We start from the raw sequence: 20,820 nt of genomic DNA, 5'->3' as shown, positions 1-20,820 counted from the left end.
ATCACATGATGTTACACATCCATCACACGTTACACATCCATCACACGTCACACATCCATCACACGTTACACATCCATCACACGTCACACATCCATCACACGTCACACGTTACACATCCATCACGCGTCACACATCCATCACACGTTACACATCCATCACGCGTCACACGTTACACATCCGTCACACGTTACACATCCGTCACATGTTACACATCCGTCACATGTTACACATCCGTCACACGTTACACATCCATCACACGTCACACATCCATCACACGGTACACATCCATCACGCGTCACACGTTACACATCCGTCACACGTTACACATCCGTCACACGTTACACATCCATCACAAGTTACACATCCATCACAAGTTACACATCCATCACATGATGTTACACATCCGTCACACGTTACACATCCATCACACGTCACACATCCATCACACGTTACACATCCGTCACGCGTTACACATCCATCACACGTTACACATCCATCACACGTCACACATCCGTCACACGACACACATCGTCACACGTCACACATCCGTCACACGTTACACATCCATCACACGTTACACATCCATCACATGTTACACATCCGTCACACGTTACACATCCGTCACACGTTACACATCCGTCACGCGTTACACATCCATCACACGTCACACATCCATCACATGATGTTACACATCCATCACACGTTACACATCCATCACATGTCACACATCCATCACATGATGTTACACATCCGTCACACGTTACACATCCATCACACGTTACACATCCGTCACACGTTACACATCCATCACATGATGTTACACATCCATCACATGATGTTACACATCCATCACACGTTACACATCCGTCACGCGTTACACATCCATCACATGATGTTACACATCCATCACATGTTACACATCCATCACATGATGTTACACATCCATCACACGTTACACATCCATCACACGTTACACATCCATCACATGATGTTACACATCCATCACATGATGTTACACATCCATCACACGTTACACATCCGTCACACGTTACACATCCGTCACGCGTTACACATCCGTCACGCGTTACACATCCGTCACACGTTACACATCCGTCACACGTTACACATCTGTCACGCATTACACATCCATCAGGCATCACACGTTACACATCCGTCACGCGTTACACATCCGTCACGCGTTACACATCCGTCACACGTTACACATCCGTCACGCGTTACACATCCATCACACGTCACACATCCATCACATGATGTTACACATCCATCACACGTTACACATCCATCACATGTCACACATCCATCACATGATGTTACACATCCGTCACACGTTACACATCCATCACACGTTACACATCCGTCACACGTTACACATCCATCACATGATGTTACACATCCATCACATGATGTTACACATCCATCACACGTTACACATCCATCACACGTTACACATCCGTCACGCGTTACACATCCATCACATGATGTTACACATCCATCACATGTTACACATCCATCACATGATGTTACACATCCATCACACGTTACACATCCATCACACGTTACACATCCATCACGCGTTACACATCCATCACATGATGTTACACATCCATCACATGATGTTACACATCCATCACACGTTACACATCCGTCACACGTTACACATCCGTCACGCGTTACACATCCGTCACGCGTTACACATCCGTCACACGTTACACATCCGTCACACGTTACACATCTGTCACGCATTACACATCCATCAGGCATCACACGTTACACATCCGTCACGCGTTACACATCCGTCACGCGTTACACATCCGTCACGCGTCACACATCCGTCACGCGTCACACATCCGTCACGCGTTACACATCCGTCACGCGTCACACGTTACACATCCGTCACGCGTTACACATCCGTCACGCGTTACACATCCGTCAGGAGTTACACATCCATCACGCGTCACACGTTACACATCCGTCACGCGTTACACATCCGTCACGTGTTACACATCTGTCACGCGTTACACATCCGTCACGCGTTACACATCCGTCAGGAGTTACACATCCATCACGCGTCACACGTTACACATCCGTCACGCGTTACACATCTGTCAGGAGTTACACATCCATCACGCGTTACACATCTGTCAGGAGTTACACATCCGTCACGCGTTACACATCCGTCATGCATTACACATCCATCACATGATGTTACACATCCGTCAGGAGTTACACATCCATCACATGTTACACACGTTACACATCCATCACATGTTACACGTTAGACACATTTCAGATTCAAACTCTGCACCCAGACGCTCTAACCCTCCATATGCCTTGAATGCTATTTGAGAAGAGGCTACTTCTGCATTGGGCATTATAGCAGTGTCAGCATGATGCACATAATACGACATAATAAATTCTGACTTCTCTGCTCATAACTGGCGCTTTGGATTATGTTGAACTTTTAATAACAATAAATCCAACAGAATTTCTCTGATAGGACTCGTCTGATGTAACGGTGTCTGCTGCAGGTCCCTCACTGCAGGCAGTCGGCTGGGATACGGTCACATATGAGAGGGGTTAAATACACATTTGTCTCCATCCTCTGGTGGAGCTCTAGGGGGCCATCCGTTGCCATCTGCTGGATTTTGGATTAAAATACTGTTTTTAGTTTGTTTAGGAGGTCGTACTGCAGGGGACAAGAACATTAACAACGTTTTTTTTTTTTAATTAGATCTTCTGTGACTTTCTGGGTTTCCTCTCTAAGCCTGTAGACTGATTTTAACGTGAAGAGCCAGGGACCGTTTTTGGGGAAAATGCAACGGATGTGATGTCGTACACGCTGGCGAGTGCCTTTAATTTCAGCTCTGCTTACAGGGCTAACAGTGTGCAACCGTAGCTAACGTTCGGTTAGAAATGGAGTACGCTAACGCCAACAAACGACCAGCTCTCCGGTTAACTCCAGAGAGAGTAAAATATGGACTCCGGTCCAGGAAACCTAAACTACGGTGTCCCTCTTGGTCCTTCTGACCACAGTCGGGAGGCTGAAGCAGGAAAAGTTAAGACTAGGATCAACATCGGCCTTCCATTCATGGAGAGACCTTGGTCTGGTCAGCTAACATTACTGCCAAGCAGCTGAAATATAGAGTGATATTATGGTTTTAGCTGCTAATGTTGCTAATGTTGATCAACATGATGCCTGTCAATCACGTTCAGTCTCGTGTGTGTCGTTTTGACCGATGCTCGCTCGCTGAATGTCATTGACTTAACGGCCTCAGGTGACACTGTTAACAAGCTGTTTCTGATTCTTACGTTGAGTCCCTTAAATGGTCAATATTAGCAAGCTATGGACATATAATAATGTAATAACCTGAACGGTTCAGGGTTGCCACCACGGTCCACCAACAGATACTGAGACAAAACCGCATGAAAAGGATGAAGCCACATTAACCGTGTCCTCTTCTCCAAGGTGGTCTTTAACTCTCCCGTCAGCTCCGTTCTCTTTATCCATCCATGGTCAGCTCCATCGGGGCCGTTTCAATGCAGAGAACACAAATGTCAGTATCTGGGTGCTCTACAGTCGTAGCGTCGGCCCATTTGATCACGGAGACGAGAGCGACGGCCGGCTCCACCTCCACGTTACCTCCATACCATAACGTTACCTCCATACCATAACGTTTCCTGTCCGTGACAGAGTCAGCATGCAGCTTTAGCTCTGCTCTGTCTAGCTCTGCTTTTCCTGTCAATGTGTGAAACCCAAAGTGTTTCCATCCTTTACTGGATGTGTAGTGTTTACCACGCTGGATTTAACATGTGACGGTGCAGGTCGGATCCACGACGATCCTCCAACGTTTTAGACATTCTAGTTTCGGCTCGCTGAGGTTTGTTTTGGGTGACGGATATGGAATATGGATACGGATATGACGTCACGTTACTCAGACCACCACAATAAAAGCGGTAACTTTCTTCTACCTCCACATAGACTCAAATGAAGCAGATATATCCATTCTGGCATAAAAACATCTATTTAGAAATTGAAACAAACAAAACAAATCACGATACATAGGTGAATGGATTTTTTTCCCTGCCCCTACTAAAGATTATTTTCAAGCTTTTAAGAATCACACTGCCTCAGTTCTTTCCTTGACTAAATCACGTGGTTGTTGGAAACATTTCAATAACTGTAAACCCGTTAGTGTTACCATATAAACCCCAGAGGATAACCCAGACAGACAGACAGACCGTCCCTCCTCCCATCCACTCGCCTTCAGGTTCTGCCCATCGAAGGGCAGCGAGCCGCTGACCAGCGTGTAGAGGATGACTCCGAGACTCCAGACGTCCACCTCAGGCCCGTCGTACTTCTTGCCCTGGAAAAGCTCAGGAGCGGCGTAGGGCGGCGAGCCACAGAACGTGTCCAGCTTGTTGCCCAGCGTGAACTCGTTGCTGAAGCCAAAGTCGGCGATCTTGATGTTGGCGTCGGCGTCCAGCAGAAGGTTCTCCGCCTGAGTCATACGTATAGTGATGCAGAGGAGGAGGAGGAGGCAAGGATGGACAGCAGGAGGGAGAGAGAACAAGACGTTGGGGAGGGAAGGGGAGAGGAAACAGAGGGATGGGGGAGGAGAAAGAGGAATGAGAAATGTCCAACAACATAGATACTGTACATGACTCAGACTGTAATAATGTATTAGAGCAGGAGCAGCTCGGACTGCCTTCGACCCTCCACAGCTTCATCACTGCTTCACTGCGCCATTAAAATGCTAAAGGGCCCTTCGTTCAAAGACCCAGATTAAAACTAGTCCCAGATTAAGACTAGTCCCAGATTAAGACTAGTCCCAGATTATAACTTTCTGTTCAGTGTATTCTGTCAGCGGAGGAGACGTCCTCGTCTTGGACTAGCCTTAATCCACCGTCTCTGAAAGCAGACCCAAAACATCACCTGAGCTTCTCACCTTCAGATCTCTGTGGACGATGTTCTTGGTGTGGCAGTAGTGGACAGCGGAGACAATCTGTGGACAGGAGACAGACAGACAAAGATCAGGTGCTGACAGTTAATACTGAGGACCGGTACAACGTGGGCATCAAGAGGCGACGCGTTCGTACCTGTCGGAATTTGGCTCTGGCTTCAACCTCCTTCATCCTCCCATGAGACACGAGGTAGTCAAACACTTCACCTGTGAGCAGCACAAACACATCTGTCAGACGCATTACAGCCATATACTCTTATTTGATTCTATATTGCTGATGGACACAATCTATTCCAATCACATCAATTCAGTTATTAATATTTATAAGGCACAAGTGCTGTCAAGACTTCAACTTTATTGTCCTCGAGGGGGAAATTTGGTCTTGAAGCCGCGAGGAACAGAGAATGCACACACAGACTTAAAGGAATCATTTGACATTTTGGGTAATACGCTTATTAATTATAACATTATCCTGACTGTCCATTCAATGTGAAGCTGCAGCTAGCCTGGCTCTGTACGAGCACTCCTAAAGCTGCACGTTATATCTCGTTTTATGTAAGTGAGCAGAGTAAATATAACTCCTTCCTCTTCAAAAAGAAAAAGTTGAATTCACAAGATATAAAATGCACCGTTGCTCAATTCAATACACTCAGGAGGGGTTACAGTATGCAGCTCCAGCTCTACTTGGACTGGGGGGGTTACAGTATGCAGCTCCAGCTCTACTTGGTCTGGTGGGGTTACAGTATGCAGCTCCAGTTCTACTTGGACTGGTACACAGAAGGTGTATATATAGATGGATGACGCGTCTCCACTTCCTCCCACTGGACTAAAGTGAAGCCTAAACATCCCCGATGCGGGAGCTCCCATCTGGAGATGTTGAGGTCATTTGGAGCCAGAGTCTGCGCAGTAGAGTCTGTTTGTCTCTCGGACCATCCTGCTACGTTGATCTGAATGGGAATATCCTGTGTATATTCTACTGTTCTATTTCTGCGCTGCTGTTAAACCCCCGTACAGTAGATCATTAATCAGCTTATACCAATTTGGCATCGGCCTACATTTAGATGGATTCACACCATCTTTCTCACTGCTGCCACAGAAGCTTTCGCTCATGTCAGGAAATATTAGATAGAAATCTTCTCGATGACTGAAAAGCTTTTTTCAATGAAGAAAAAGAAGAACGCTTTAGAGACTGTACGAAGATTACTGAGGTCGGGTTGAATTTTGTGCGTCAAACGGGAGAACAGGTTTTTGACTGCAGTGAAAATGTTGTTTTTGAAAGGCTAAACGCCAACAAATACGGATAGAAGCGGAATATTTAGATTTTGCTACTACAGCAAAATCTTTTTAAAATAGTTTTATAGACAGACTTTTCTATAAATTATCCAGTAAGGGTGTTTTTATGATTTTAGTTCTACATGAATAAATCTCAGAGCACCACCCTGTGATCGTCGGCGTCCCCCTGAGGGGAGCCCGGACCCCAGGTTGGGAACCACGGCATTAGATGTTGTTGGATATCATATTATACACACTTAAATATACTGTATATGAAGATAGATAGTACATGTTGGTCTTCACAGGCATTATGGCACCACTACAACTCCGTTATACCTCCTTATGGTCGTTTTTAAAGTAATGTGGGCATGAAAGAAAACCACATTTGAAACTGTGTCTGTGACATTCTCCAAGGTCACCGTCAGCAAACGATACGTTTTGGGCCAGAACACAAAAAAAAACGGGGGATTGTCGACAAGAAACTGGAACAAATGGAACCAAAAAGAGAAATGGAAGCAGAAATAAAAGGAGAGCAGCATCAGATGCAATGTGTTTAAAAGTTAAACAGCAGCACCATGACTGCATAGAGTCTGCTCCGTACTGGGTCTACATGGTCCCGTACTGGGTCTACATGGTCCCATACTGGGCCTACATGGTCCCGTACTGGGCCTACATGGTCCCGTACTGGGCCTACATGGTCCCGTACAGGGCCTACATGGTCCCGTACTGGGCCTACATGGTCCCGCACTGGGCCTACATGGTCCCACTATCTCAGAGTGGGTTCTGATGGGTAAAGAGAGTACAATTACTATTAGCTCCAAAAACTCTGAACAACTCACATCACTTTATATTTTACAATGAAAGGGTGAAATAATTTGACTTGGTTTTGACTCTGTTCTGGTCAGAGGGTTAGTGGTTCAGGTTAGATCTGTGTGGTGTTCTGGTCAGAGGGTTAGTGGTTCAGGTTAGATCTGTGTGGTGGTCTGGTCAGAGGGTTAGTGGTTCAGGTTAGATCTGTGTGGTGTTCTGGTCAGAGGGTTAGTGGTTCAGGTTAGATCTGTGTGGTGTTCTGGTCAGAGGGTTAGTGGTTCAGGTTAGATCTGTGTGGTGTTCTGGTCAGAGGGTTAGTGGTTCAGGTTAGATCTGTGTGGTGTTCTGGTCAGAGGGTTAGTGGTTCAGGTTAGATCTGTGTGGTGTTCTGGTCAGAGGGTTAGTGGTTCAGGTTAGATCTGTGTGGTGTTCTGGTCAGAGGGTTAGTGGTTCAGGTTAGATCTGTGTGGTGGTCTGGTCAGAGGGTTAGTGGTTCAGGTTAGATCTGTGTGGTGTTCTGGTCAGAGGGTTAGTGGTTCTGGTTAGATCTGTGTGGTGTTCTGGTCAGAGGGTTAGTGGTTCAGGTTAGATCTGTGTGGTGGTCTGGTCAGAGGGTTAGTGGTTCTGGTTAGATCTGTGTGGTGTTCTGGTCAGAGGGTTAGTGGTTCAGGTTAGATCTGGCTGCAGGTTTCTCTCCTTGCTCATCAGGAGTCATTGGTATCACCTGAGATCAGCCTCAGCTGCTGGCAATCAGCCTGCTGGGAGGCTATATCAGCAGGTTGGCTGCTCAGTTGGTTGTGTGTCTGCAGAGGGTCAACACCTTCAGTTGGCTCTCTGGGTTTACGTTGTGTTGGGTGTTTTGTGGGTTTAGTGTCTGATACCTTCTGTGTTGGTCTGTCATTTCTGGTAGATTTAGTGGGCTTAGCATAAAGACTGGAAACAGCTAGCCTGGTTCTGTTCTTCTGGCTTTACTGTATATGTTGCATACAGAGATGAGAGTGGTATTGATCTTCTTTAAACAGTATTTCAGATTTGGAGGAAAAAACCTCAATGTGCCAGAGTTTCTGCAGTTTTACCCTTTAGCCACTGTTTCACCAAATGGAGGAACTAAAATGTAAAATGATTGACATACTGATCACATCTGTGTAAGAGCTCCCTGTTGGAGCAGCTCGTAGTGTTTCCTGGACGTGACGGCCGATGTACTCACCTCCACTGGCGTACTCCATGATTAGGTAAAGGGTCTTATCAGTCTCAATCACCTCGAACAGCTGCACTGTAGTAACAGACACAGACATAGATTAAAATCATATCTATATATTTATATATAAACAGCTCAGCCGTCTGCCTGTCTGTCTTAATACCAACTAATGCTGTGGGCTTTTATATCCATATGGAGTTTCAGCTTTACAGAATCCGACCTCGTGACCTCGATACGAGGCCTGAGATGTTCGGTCAGCGGATGCTCTGAAGCTGATTCAAAGCATTACACTTCCATCTGGTCACACACACACATGGACACAAAACACACACGCATGGACGCACACTAAGACACACATAAGAGATGTATGTGTGTGCCTTACCTATGTTAGGGTGATTTAAGCCTTTCATTATTCGTACCTCCCGAAAGAGCTGAGAAGAAGAAACAGAGTTTTAACGTCTTGATAACATTAAACATACAGTTAGTAGATCTGGTGTTTGAGTGTTTCACATCGGCTCCTCACGCTGACGTAGATCTGTGATTTAAAGTGCAGCAACGAGGGCTTCGTGTTCTTTTACATGCCAGAGAACCATGTCCATTCTTTAGGGGTTGACTCAGTCTTTAGCTCTCATGTCAGGCTGCCATGTGGGAATGAAATTACTATTCGAGGTTAAAAGATTCTTCTTGTGAAGAAACAGTTTTATTCTCTTAATCATCATTATTATTTTCACAGCCTGAGAAACCAAATCCACTGAATCTCAGATGTGGATCATCACCAACATGTTAACAATCCGTCCACTAAACTGACCTGAAATAAGTTCATGAGAGTCCCGAGGACGTCCCGGTCAGCGGTACAGAAACTCACCTGGATGGTGTAAGTTCAGACTAACGTCTTGTGAATCCTCCGTAGTCGTTCTCTTTATTGTCAGTGAGCGCATCGAGCCTTTACATCGGTTACATACTGTAGCCACAGATTCTATTAGCATGGACAAGGGGAACGTCAGAATATGTTTCCAGGTGTTGTATAAGGTTGAATGAAGCCTTTTGTGGCTCCAGATGAAGCTGCAAGATGTTTGATAAATGTCCTCGAGTGATGTCACTTGAGTCGGCATCGGTTGGGGCTGAAGACTAAATCTGGAGCTGACCAGACGTCTGTAGCTCCTCATCTCTGTTAGAGGCTCCAGGTTACATCACACACCTGAATACATCAGACCGCCACATATGGGTTCTTCCCTAAAGGTCAAGGCCACGCCCCCTTTAGGGGGATAGAAAACTGAAGATCTCATAGACTTCAATGTAATCTGACGTATGTTTGGATTGTACTTTTGACAAGTTTGTCTGCATTCATCTCTTTTTATACAAACGTTTGTGTTATACACGTGTCTAATAATTATTTAGTGACCTTGCCTGAACCCGAGCGTTGGCGATACCTGAGTAATAAATGAAGGATGATCGCCACCACGTCCCTTCAGTCTTCCCCCGTCCAACACAGTGGAGGATATTACTGATCCAGACATCTCTACATATCTGACTGAACCCCGCTGGGCTGAGTGTTGTCTGTTAATAAGCAACTGTTCGATCTACAGGCTGAGATTTAGTCTGATGCTGCTAGAACGTTAATGTATGACTGTATTACTAACGTTAGCTCGCCATGCTAGCATCATTCAGCAGACTGACGGTGAATATTCACGTATCGTATGAGCCTCAGATCTCAGTGTGAAAGCTGACTCTGGATGACGTGTTGCCAGTCTGATGTCTGGCATCACACACACACACCTCAATCTCCGACCAAAATGTTAGTGGCCGAGTTGCATTGTGGGTAATGTAGTTTGGATAAGAAAGAAGAAGGTGTGGAATGAAAACAGACGATATCTTTGATTTCGCTGCGCTCATTTTGTTCATTTTTGAAACGGTCCATTGTGAGTGTGGCGGTACCGTACGAAGAGTACTGTTTTAATACAACACTTCATAGATTACATTAAATGACCCCGTGTCTATAGTCTCTATAGCACATTAACGTGCACTCAGAACTTATAGCACACTAACGTGCACTCAGAACTTATAGCACACTAACGTGCACTCAGAACTTAGACCCCTAAGAGATCGGGGTCGGACCAGGACAAGCACACAAATGTAATAATCACTTCCTGTCTCTGATATTCATCCAAATGAGAACTTGTGAGGACCATCAAAGCAACAACCATCAAAGACCCCCCCCCCCCCCACACACACACACACGTGATGGATCTGCAGCCAGAAACAGACCAACTTCAACTTCTACTCTGTGAGTGATCTCTCTAGTCTGGATCTCTCTAGTCTGGATCTCTCTAGTCTGGATCTATCTAGTCTGGATCTATCTAGTCTGAATCTATCTAGTCTGGATCTATCTAGTCTGAATCTCTCTAGTCTGGATCTCTCTAGTCTGGATCTCTCTAGTCTGGATCTATCTAGTCTGGATCTATCTAGTCTGGATCTCTCTAGTCTGGATCTATCTCTTCTGAATCTATCTAGTCTGGATCTCTCTAGTCTGGATCTCTCTAGTCTGGATCTATCTCTTCTGAATCTATCTAGTCTGGATCTCTCTAGTCTGGATCTCTCTAGTCTGGATCTATCTAGTCTGGATCTCTCTAGTCTGGATCTCTCTAGTCTGGATCTCTCTAGTCTGGATCTCTCTAGTCTGGATCTATCTAGTCTGGATCTATCTAGTCTGGATCTATCTAGTCTGGGGGGATAGATGGAGCAGAGCGGGGGATTAAATGTGAGCCAGCTCTCCAAGCCAACTCTACACTCCCTCAACAAAAGGCCGTCGCTGAGAACCGGCGACTCTCCTCCTCATCCTCATCTCCTCCTCCTCATCGTCAACTCTCCTTCTCATCGTCTCCTCCTCATCGTCATCTCCTCCTCCTCATTGTCACCTCTCCTCATCGTCAACTCCTCCTCCTCATCGTCATCTCCTCCTCCTCATCGTCAACTCTCCTTCTCATCGTCACCTCCTCCTCCTCATCGTCAACTCTCCTCATCATCAACTCTCCTCCTCATCGTCAACTCTCCTCATCATCAACTCCTCCTCCTCATCGTCATCTCCTCCTCCTCATCGTCAACTCTCCTCATCATCAACTCCTCATCGTCATCTCCTCCTCCTCATCGTCAACTCTCCTTCTCATCGTCACCTCCTCCTCCTCATCGTCAACTCTTCCTTCTCATCGTCAACTCCTCCTCCTCATCGTCATCTCCTCCTCCTCATCGTCAACTCTCCTCATCATCAACTCTCCTTCTCATCGTCAACTCCTCCTTCTCATCGTCAAATCCTCCTCCTCATCGTCAACTCCTCCTCCTCATCGTCAACTCCTCTTCATCGTCACCTCCTCCTTCTCATCGTCAACTATCCTCATCGTCAACTCCTCCTCATCGTCAATTCCTCCTTCTCATCGTCAACTCTCCTCATCGTCAACTCTCCTCCTCATCGTTAACTCCTCCTTCTCATCGTCAACTCTCCTTCTCATCGTCAACTCCTCCTCCTCATCGTCACCTCCTCCTTCTCATCGTCACCTCTCCTCCTCATCGTCACCTCCGCCTCCTCATCGTCAACTCTCCTCCTCATTGTCAACTCTCCTCCTCATCATCACCTCCTCCTACTCATCGTCAACTCTCCTTCTCATCATCAACTCTCCTTCTCATCGTCAACTCTCCTCCTCATCATCACCTCCTCCTACTCATCGTCAACTCTCCTCCTCATCGTCACCTCCTTCTCATCGTCACCTCTCCTCCTCATCGTCACCTCCTTCTCATCGTCACCTCTCCTCCTCATCGTCAACTCTCCTCCTCATCGTCACCTCCTTCTCATCGTCACCTCTCCTCCTCATCGTCACCTCCTCCTCATCGTCAACTCTCCTCCTCATCGTCAACTCTCCTTCTCATCCTCCACCTCATCGTCCTCATCGTCAACTCTCCTCCTCATCGTCAACTCCTCCTCATCGTCACCTCCTCCTCATTGTCACCTCCTCTCCTCTTCATCGTCCACTCCCCTCCTCTTCATCGTCACCTCCTCTCCTCTTCATCGTCCACTCCCCTCCTCTTCATCGTCACCTCCTCTCCTCTTCATCGTCCACTCCCCTCTTCATCGTCAACTCCTCTCCTCTTCATCGCCAACTCCCCTCCTCTTCATCGTCAACTCCCCTTCTCTTCATCATCCACTCCCCTCCTCATCGTCACCTCCTCTCCTCTTCATCGTCACCTCCTCTCCTCTTCATCGTCCACTCCCCTCCTCATCGTCAACTCCTCTCCTCTTCATCGTCCACTCCCCTCCTCATCGTCACCTCCTCTCCTCTTCATCGTCACCTCCTCTCCTCTTCATCGTCCACTCCCCTCCTCATCGTCAACTCCTCTCCTCTTCATCGTCACCTCCTCTCCTCTTCATCGTCCACTCCCCTCTTCATCGTCAACTCCTCTCCTCTTCATCGCCAACTCCTCTCCTCTTCATCGTCAACTCCCCTTCTCTTCATCATCACCTCCTCTCCTCTTCATCGTCCACTCCCCTCCTCATCGTCACCTCCTCTCCTCTTCATCGTCACCTCCTCTCCTCTTCATCGTCCACTCCCCTCCTCATCGTCAACTCCTCCCCTCCTCATCGTCACCTCCTCTCCTCTTCATCGTCAACTCCAACCGGACACAGAAGATGGTGTGATAAGCTTTTCTCTCCTCTTTCCTCCCCCTCTCCTGTTTTCCCTTCTTCATTCAGTTCCTCTCGAAGTCTTCTCTTCAGCGCTGCCCCAACGTCACTGTTGCCATAGCGACCCAGGTATTAAGACCGGGCTCTTCCTCTCCCAGCTTCTCCAGCTGTGCCAGAGGGATTCTTGGGATACGTAGTGCTGACATGTCTCATCATCCGGGCGTCCCATTAATCCCCCCCGCTCGTCACGGCGAGGCCGAGTGGTACGATCCGTCAAAACAATAAACAACCCCCCCCCCCCCCTTCCCCGGCAACATGTCCAACCACAGTCAGTCAGCGCTAATGACCGATAGAGCTGACGGGGATGGACACAGAGAGGCTGCTGGCTTTAATCAAACATCTGGCAGATGAAAGTTTCACCTTCTATACTATTAAAGCTCTAATAGTATATATAATACTCCCCCATCAGAGAGGACAGGAGAACATCTCCTCCTGTAGTCTGCTGTTTCCTCTCAGTGGATGTTGAGGTTTGACTTCCCTTCTTCCTTTCTTCCTCCCCCTCTTTCAGCCTCCCCTATACAATAAATCTCCCTCCTTTCCTTCTCCCCTCTACATACATTACTGTCCAGATTATGCTAATATGGGCTCTTTCATGTCTTCCACTAAAGATTTTCTCTCTAGCCCACGGGTATGTAAAGAAGCCCGCTATCATCACCGGCCAATTGTAAAGAGTATTCTCTCCAATCAGCAGCCGATCCTTCGCCTCTCTACTCTCTCCGTCCTCAATGTTGCACCGTTGTCTCTCGCAGCAGCCAGGCAGGACGATGGGGTAACAAACAAGTTGGGATTACATTTCCTGCTAGTCATCTCATATTCTAGCCAGGTATTGGTACGGGAAATCCATTTTCTTTTATGATACAAGCACCAGAAATATGATGAGTCAAAGTATCAGGATTACAGGAAGCCGGCGATCAAAGGGACGACGTACATTTATGTACTAAAGCCAGGATGATGCTGAAACAACCCAAAAGGTCACTGCTATCAGTAGAGCTGTAAATACGGAGACTGAGGAAAAGATTACTTTCTTTAATCACTATTTATTATTCTGGGCAAATCTTCTTGGACATTTTTAGAAAGTTGTTACCAGTAAAGTCAGAGATCCTCATGGCTCTGTTTTCAGGCTTTAGAACATCTAGCCCGTGACGGAAGACTTTGACCAATCACAGGTCATTACAGAGAGAGAGAGCGTTCCTATTGGCTGTTCATTCAATGGAGGCAGCTGTCAATCACTCACCAACTCCAATCAAACGGTGAAACTAGGCATGAGAACGTTTGCTCCGGCTGGTGGGCGGTGCTTGGTATTTCCCCGACAGATACAAGGCCTTTAGAAAGGAGCCCGGGTCACGCGTCATATCTTTGGGGGTATAACAAATGTGCAGTAAAATCTGGCCTGCAATCGCCGAAATTAAGCCAATCGCAACACAAGACCGCAACTTCAGTTACACTGTGCATGTTATACCCCAAAACCCATGTCCGCCCGTGACACAGCCTCCTTTCCATAGGCATGGACAGATGTCAACATGGCTGCCGGGTCACAAACGTTCTCATGTTACAGCTCAACAGAACACTACCAGATGATTCTGACAACATCTGAGGAGAGAAATAGGCATTAACGTAACAGAATATTGATCCATATCTGATCAGCGCTGCCTGGTTTCACCGATTGATCAGAGTTGGTGAGTGATTGATAGCTGCTCAGAGACGGAAGACTCCAGATCAGCTCTGATTAGTTGTTTTCCTCCGGTCTGTGAAATCTGGCAGATGCCGTTAGGAGCACCGGAGGACACCGGAGGACAGCGGAGGAACATGATGTTTTTCAGATTACCTGTCTCGTGCACTACTGTCAGGATATAGTGACCGTTTTTGATCATATTTGCTCCATTCTGCCGACTTCAGCTTTAATTCAACCTCCAGTGAATAAAAACGGGTCTTTTAATGTACGTAGTAAAACATACAGACGTCTTCGTCTTCCACACACAAAGAACTATCCTTTCATCCCTGATTTGATCCTTCTGGTCGGTTCCCTTCTCGCCCTGCAGGCAAAGCAGCTCATGCAAGCTGAGGGAGGAATAAAGAGATAGAGAGGGAGAGGGAGAGCGAGATAGAGAGGGAGAGAGAGAGGGAGAGGGAGAGCGAAAGAGAGAGGGAGAGAGAGAGGGAGAGAGAGAGAGAGAGAGGGAGAGAGAGCGTGAGGGAGGGAGAGAGAGAGGGAGAGAGAGAGAGAGAGGGAGAGATAAAGGGAGGGAGGGAGAGCGAGAGAGGGAGAGAGAGAGATAGAGGGAGGGAGGGAGAGAGAGGGAGAGGGAGAGAGAGAGAGATGGAGGGAGGGAGGGAGAGCAAGAGAGAGAGAGGGAGAGAGAGAGAGAGAGAGAGAGGGAGAGAGAGAGAGATGGAGGGAGGGAGAGAGAGAGAGAGAGATAGAGGGAGGGAGGGAGAGAGAGGGAGAGGGAGAGAGAGAGAGATGGAGGGAGGGAGAGAGAGAGAGAGAGAGATAGAGGGAGGGAGGGAGAGCGAGAGAGAGAGAGAGAGAGAGAGAGAGAGAGATGGAGGGAGGGAGAGAGGGAGAGCGAGAGCGAGAGAGAGAGAGAGAGAGAGAGATGGAGGGAGGGAGGGAGAGCGAGAGAGATAGAGGGGGAGAGAGAGAGAGAGATAGAGGGAGGGAGGGAGAGAGAGGGAGAGGGAGAGAGAGAGAGATGGAGGGAGGGAGGGAGAGCGAGAGAGATAGAGGGAGAGCGAGAGAGATAGAGGGACACACTTATGGCTAAATGAGGGAGACACTTTGGCCCATATGTGCTTATAGAAGCAGCAGGATGCGTCTCTCTCTTGATGACTGGTCACCTGACTGACGAGCTCCAGAGATCAGATCTGAGTAGTAGTGTGATCAGCTCTGAGTGTATGATCAGATCTGAGTAGTAGTAGTGTGATCAGATCTGAGCATGTGATCAGATCTGAGTAGTAGTAGTGTGATCAGATCTGAGCATGTGATCAGATCTGAGCATGTGATCAGATCTGAGCATGTGATCAGCTCTGAGTGTGTGATCAGATCTGAGTAGTAGTAGTGTGATCAGCTCTGAGTAGTAGTAGTGTGATCAGATCTGAGCATGTGATCGGCTCTGAGTAGTAGTAGTGGTAGTAGTGTGATCAGCTCTGAGTAGTAGTAGTGGTAGTAGTGTGATCGGCTCTGAGCAGTAGTAGTGGTAGTTGTGTGATCGGCTCTGAGCAGTAGTAGTGGTAGTTGTGTGATCGGCTCTGAGTAGTAGTAGTGGTAGTAGTGTGATCGGCTCTGAGCAGTAGTAGTGGTAGTTGTGTGATCGGCTCTGAGCAGTAGTAGTGGTAGTTGTGTGATCGGCTCTGAGTAGTAGTAGTGGTAGTAGTGTGATCGGCTCTGAGTAGTAGTAGTGGTAGTTGTGTGATCAGCTCTGAGTAGTAGTAGTGGTAGTAGTGTGATCGGCTCTGAGTAGTAGTAGTGGTAGTTGTGTGATCAGCTCTGAGTAGTAGTAGTGGTAGTAGTGTGATCGGCTCTGAGTAGTAGTAGTGGTAGTAGTGTGATCAGCTCTGAGTAGTAGTAGTGGTAGTTGTGTGATCAGCTCTGAGTAGTAGTAGTGGTAGTAGTGTGATCGGCTCTGAGTAGTAGTAGTGGTAGTAGTGTGATCAGCTCTGAGTAGTAGTAGTGGTAGTTGTGTGATCAGCTCTGAGTAGTAGTAGTGGTAGTAGTGTGATCGGCTCTGAGTAGTAGTAGTGGTAGTTGTGTGATCAGCTCTGAGTAGTAGTAGTGGTAGTAGTGTGATCGGCTCTGAGTAGTAGTAGTGGTAGTTGTGTGATCGGCTCTGAGCAGTAGTAGTGGTAGTTGTGTGATCAGCTCTGAGTAGTAGTAGTGGTAGTAGTGTGATCGGCTCTGAGTAGTAGTAGTGGTAGTAGTGTGATCAGCTCTGAGTAGTAGTAGTGGTAGTAGTGTGATCGGCTCTGAGCAGTAGTAGTAGTAGTAGTAGTGTGATCGGCTCTGAGTAGTAGTAGTGGTAGTAGTGTGATCGGCTCACGATCAACTGGCCTCCGTGTCGGCCATGTTGTGTCTGGATATCTACATCAGATCAGACGGTCTTCTCCTGAATCTGGATCACGTGTGTCTGCGCCACACTGAGGTCGCCCTTCAGAACCGCTGGAACCAAAGTGTCCACTTCTCCGCCTCTGACCTTCATGCACAACAAAGCTGTGTGTGTCCACCACCACACAGAACCAACACACATAACCGACACTCAGAACCAACACTCAGAACCAACACTCAGAACCAACACACAGAACCAACACTCAGAACCAACACACAGAACCAACACACAGAAACAACACTCAGAACCACCACACAGAAACAACACTCAGAACCACCACTCAGAACCACCACACATAACCAACACTCAGAACCAACACTCAGAACCAACACTCAGAACCAACACACATAACCAACACTCAGAACCAACACTCAGAACCAACACTCAGAACCAACACACATAACCAACACTCAGAACCACCACACAGAAACAACACTCAGAACCAACACTCAGAACCAACACACAGAACCAACACTCAGAACCACCACTCAGAACCAACACTCAGAACCAACACACATAACCAACACTCAGAACCACCACACAGAAACAACACTCAGAACCAACACTCAGAACCAACACACAGAAACAACACTCAGAACCACCACTCAGAACCACCACACAGAACCAACACACATAACCAACACTCAGAACCACCACACAGAAACAACACTCAGAACCAACACACAGAACCAACACTCAGAACCACCACTCAGAACCACCACACAGAACCACCACACATAACCAACACTCAGAACCAACACTCAGAACCAACACTCAGAACCAACACACATAACCAACACTCAGAACCAACACTCAGAACCAACACTCAGAACCACCACACAGAAACAACACTCAGAACCAACACACAGAAACAACACTCAGAACCAACACACAGAAACAACACTCAGAACCACCACATAGAACCAACACACAGAACCAACACACAGAAACAACACTCAGAACCAACACTCAGAACCACCACACAGAAACAACACTCAGAAACAACACTCAGAACCACCACTCAGAACCAACACTCAGAACCACCACACAGAACCACCACACAGAAACAACACTCAGAACCAACACACAGAACCACCACACAGAACCACCACACAGAAACAACACTCAGAACCAACACTCAGAACCACCACTCAGAACCACCACACAGAAACAACACTCAGAAACAACACTCAGAACCACCACTCAGAACCAACACTCAGAACCACCACACAGAACCACCACACAGAACCACCACACAGAAACAACACTCAGAACCAACACACATAACCACCACACAGAACCACCACACAGAACCACCACACAGAAACAACACTCAGAACCAACACTCAGAACCACCACACATAACCAACACTCAGAACCAACACTCAGAACCAACACTCAGAACCAACACACATAACCAACACACAGAACCAACACTCAGAACCAACACTCAGAACCAACACACATAACCAACACTCAGAACCACCACACAGAAACAACACTCAGAACCAACACTCAGAACCAACACACAGAACCAACACTCAGAACCACCACTCAGAACCAACACTCAGAACCAACACACATAACCAACACTCAGAACCACCACACAGAAACAACACTCAGAACCAACACTCAGAACCAACACACAGAAACAACACTCAGAACCACCACTCAGAACCACCACACAGAACCAACACACATAACCAACACTCAGAACCACCACACAGAAACAACACTCAGAACCAACACACAGAACCAACACTCAGAACCACCACTCAGAACCACCACACAGAACCACCACACATAACCAACACTCAGAACCAACACTCAGAACCAACACTCAGAACCAACACACATAACCAACACTCAGAACCAACACTCAGAACCAACACTCAGAACCACCACACAGAAACAACACTCAGAACCAACACTCAGAACCACCACACAGAAACAACACTCAGAACCAACACACAGAAACAACACTCAGAACCAACACACAGAAACAACACTCAGAACCACCACATAGAACCAACACACAGAACCAACACACAGAAACAACACTCAGAACCAACACTCAGAACCACCACACAGAAACAACACTCAGAAACAACACTCAGAACCACCACTCAGAACCAACACTCAGAACCACCACACAGAACCACCACACAGAAACAACACTCAGAACCAACACACAGAACCACCACACAGAACCACCACACAGAAACAACACTCAGAACCAACACTCAGAACCACCACTCAGAACCACCACACAGAAACAACACTCAGAAACAACACTCAGAACCACCACTCAGAACCAACACTCAGAACCACCACACAGAACCACCACACAGAACCACCACACAGAAACAACACTCAGAACCAACACACATAACCACCACACAGAACCACCACACAGAACCACCACACAGAAACAACACTCAGAACCAACACTCAGAACCACCACTCAGAACCACCACACAGAAACAACACTCAGAACCAACACTCAGAACCAACACTCAGAACCACCACACAGAAACAACACTCAGAACCAACACACATAACCACCACACAGAACCACCACACAGAACCACCACACAGAAACAACACTCAGAACCAACACTCAGAAGCCGTCGTGGTGACGTACAGCTGATGTGTTCTAGAGACACCTCAAACCCAACATCATCACAGCGTTCTTTGTTATCCTCAGCAACGTGTGTTTGGGAAGACAAATTAAGAACAGAAGAAAGGACGGGTTGGTCGCCGTGATCTCCGAGATGAGTCACCCCTCTCTCAGGGCAGTGATTAGCCCTGAGAGAGACGAGAGATGATCTCTGGAGCAGAGGTCTCCTCTCGCTCCCATCCAGTCCCCAGCACCTGCCAAACAGCATCACATCCCACGAGCCCTCTCTCCATCAGCTGCTCTCTCTCCCCGAGGAGGAAACAGCTGAGGATAAACCTGAACCTCTCCAAGCCCCCGACGGCGTGGTGCTATTTCGTTGGATTACATCAATGTGACAATGTGTATATATATATATATATTATATATATAACATATATATAATATATATATATATATGTATTATATAAAGAGGAACAACTCACCTTTTGTAGGCTGGTTGGGTTCAACTGAGTTTTGTCGATGATTTTTATTGCAACCTGGAAGAGACGTCAAGGAAGGTTTAGATGAGAAGTAAACACACCACCATCAGCCTCCATTCCTCAATCAACCCCACTACCTACCCTACTGTACGGTATACAGGCCATTCCTCAATCAACCCCACTACCTACCCTACTGTACGGTATACAGGCCATTCCTCCATCAACACCACTACCTACCCTACTGTACGGTATACAGGCCATTCCTCCATCAACACCACTACCTACCCTACTGTACGGTATACAGGCCATTCCTCCATTAACACCACTACCTACCCTACTGTATGGTATACAGGCCATTCCTCTATTAACACCACTACCTACCCTACTCTACTGTACGGTATACAGGCCATTCCTCCATTAACACCACTACCTACCCTACTGTACGGTATACAGGCCATTCCTCCATTAACACCACTACCTACCCTACTGTACGGTATACAGGCCATTCCTCCATTAACACCACTACCTACCCTACTGTACGGTATACAGGCCATTCCTCCATTAACACCACTACCTACCTACCCTACTGTACGGTATACAGGCCATTCCTCCATTAACACCACTACC

The 20,820-nt window shown here is 47.2% G+C and overlaps 1 protein-coding gene across 3 annotated transcripts in view; it reads right to left on the bottom strand.

The window, feature by feature from the left end:
* The window catches only part of mark4a (MAP/microtubule affinity-regulating kinase 4a), a 61,129-nt gene that overhangs the window by 17,613 nt on the left and 22,696 nt on the right, over window positions 1-20,820 (bottom strand). For all 3 annotated transcript variants that reach the window (XM_037762715.1, XM_037762714.1, XM_037762716.1), the window contains exons 3-8: window positions 20,197-20,250; window positions 8,645-8,693; window positions 8,272-8,337; window positions 5,119-5,189; window positions 4,968-5,024; window positions 4,284-4,520 (exon numbers count right to left, since the gene is read on the bottom strand). In XM_037762715.1, the coding sequence (XP_037618643.1) occupies window positions 4,284-4,520; window positions 4,968-5,024; window positions 5,119-5,189; window positions 8,272-8,337; window positions 8,645-8,693; window positions 20,197-20,250 (534 nt within the window). The remainder of the gene's footprint in view (window positions 1-4,283; window positions 4,521-4,967; window positions 5,025-5,118; window positions 5,190-8,271; window positions 8,338-8,644; window positions 8,694-20,196; window positions 20,251-20,820) is intronic.

The sequence above is a fragment of the Sebastes umbrosus genome, unplaced genomic scaffold (genome assembly GCF_015220745.1).
Source record: "Sebastes umbrosus isolate fSebUmb1 unplaced genomic scaffold, fSebUmb1.pri S34, whole genome shotgun sequence".
Classification (NCBI taxonomy): Eukaryota; Metazoa; Chordata; class Actinopteri; order Perciformes; family Sebastidae; genus Sebastes; species Sebastes umbrosus.
Note: the sequence above shows the minus strand (reverse complement) of the source record. Positions and strands in the feature narration are given on the sequence as shown.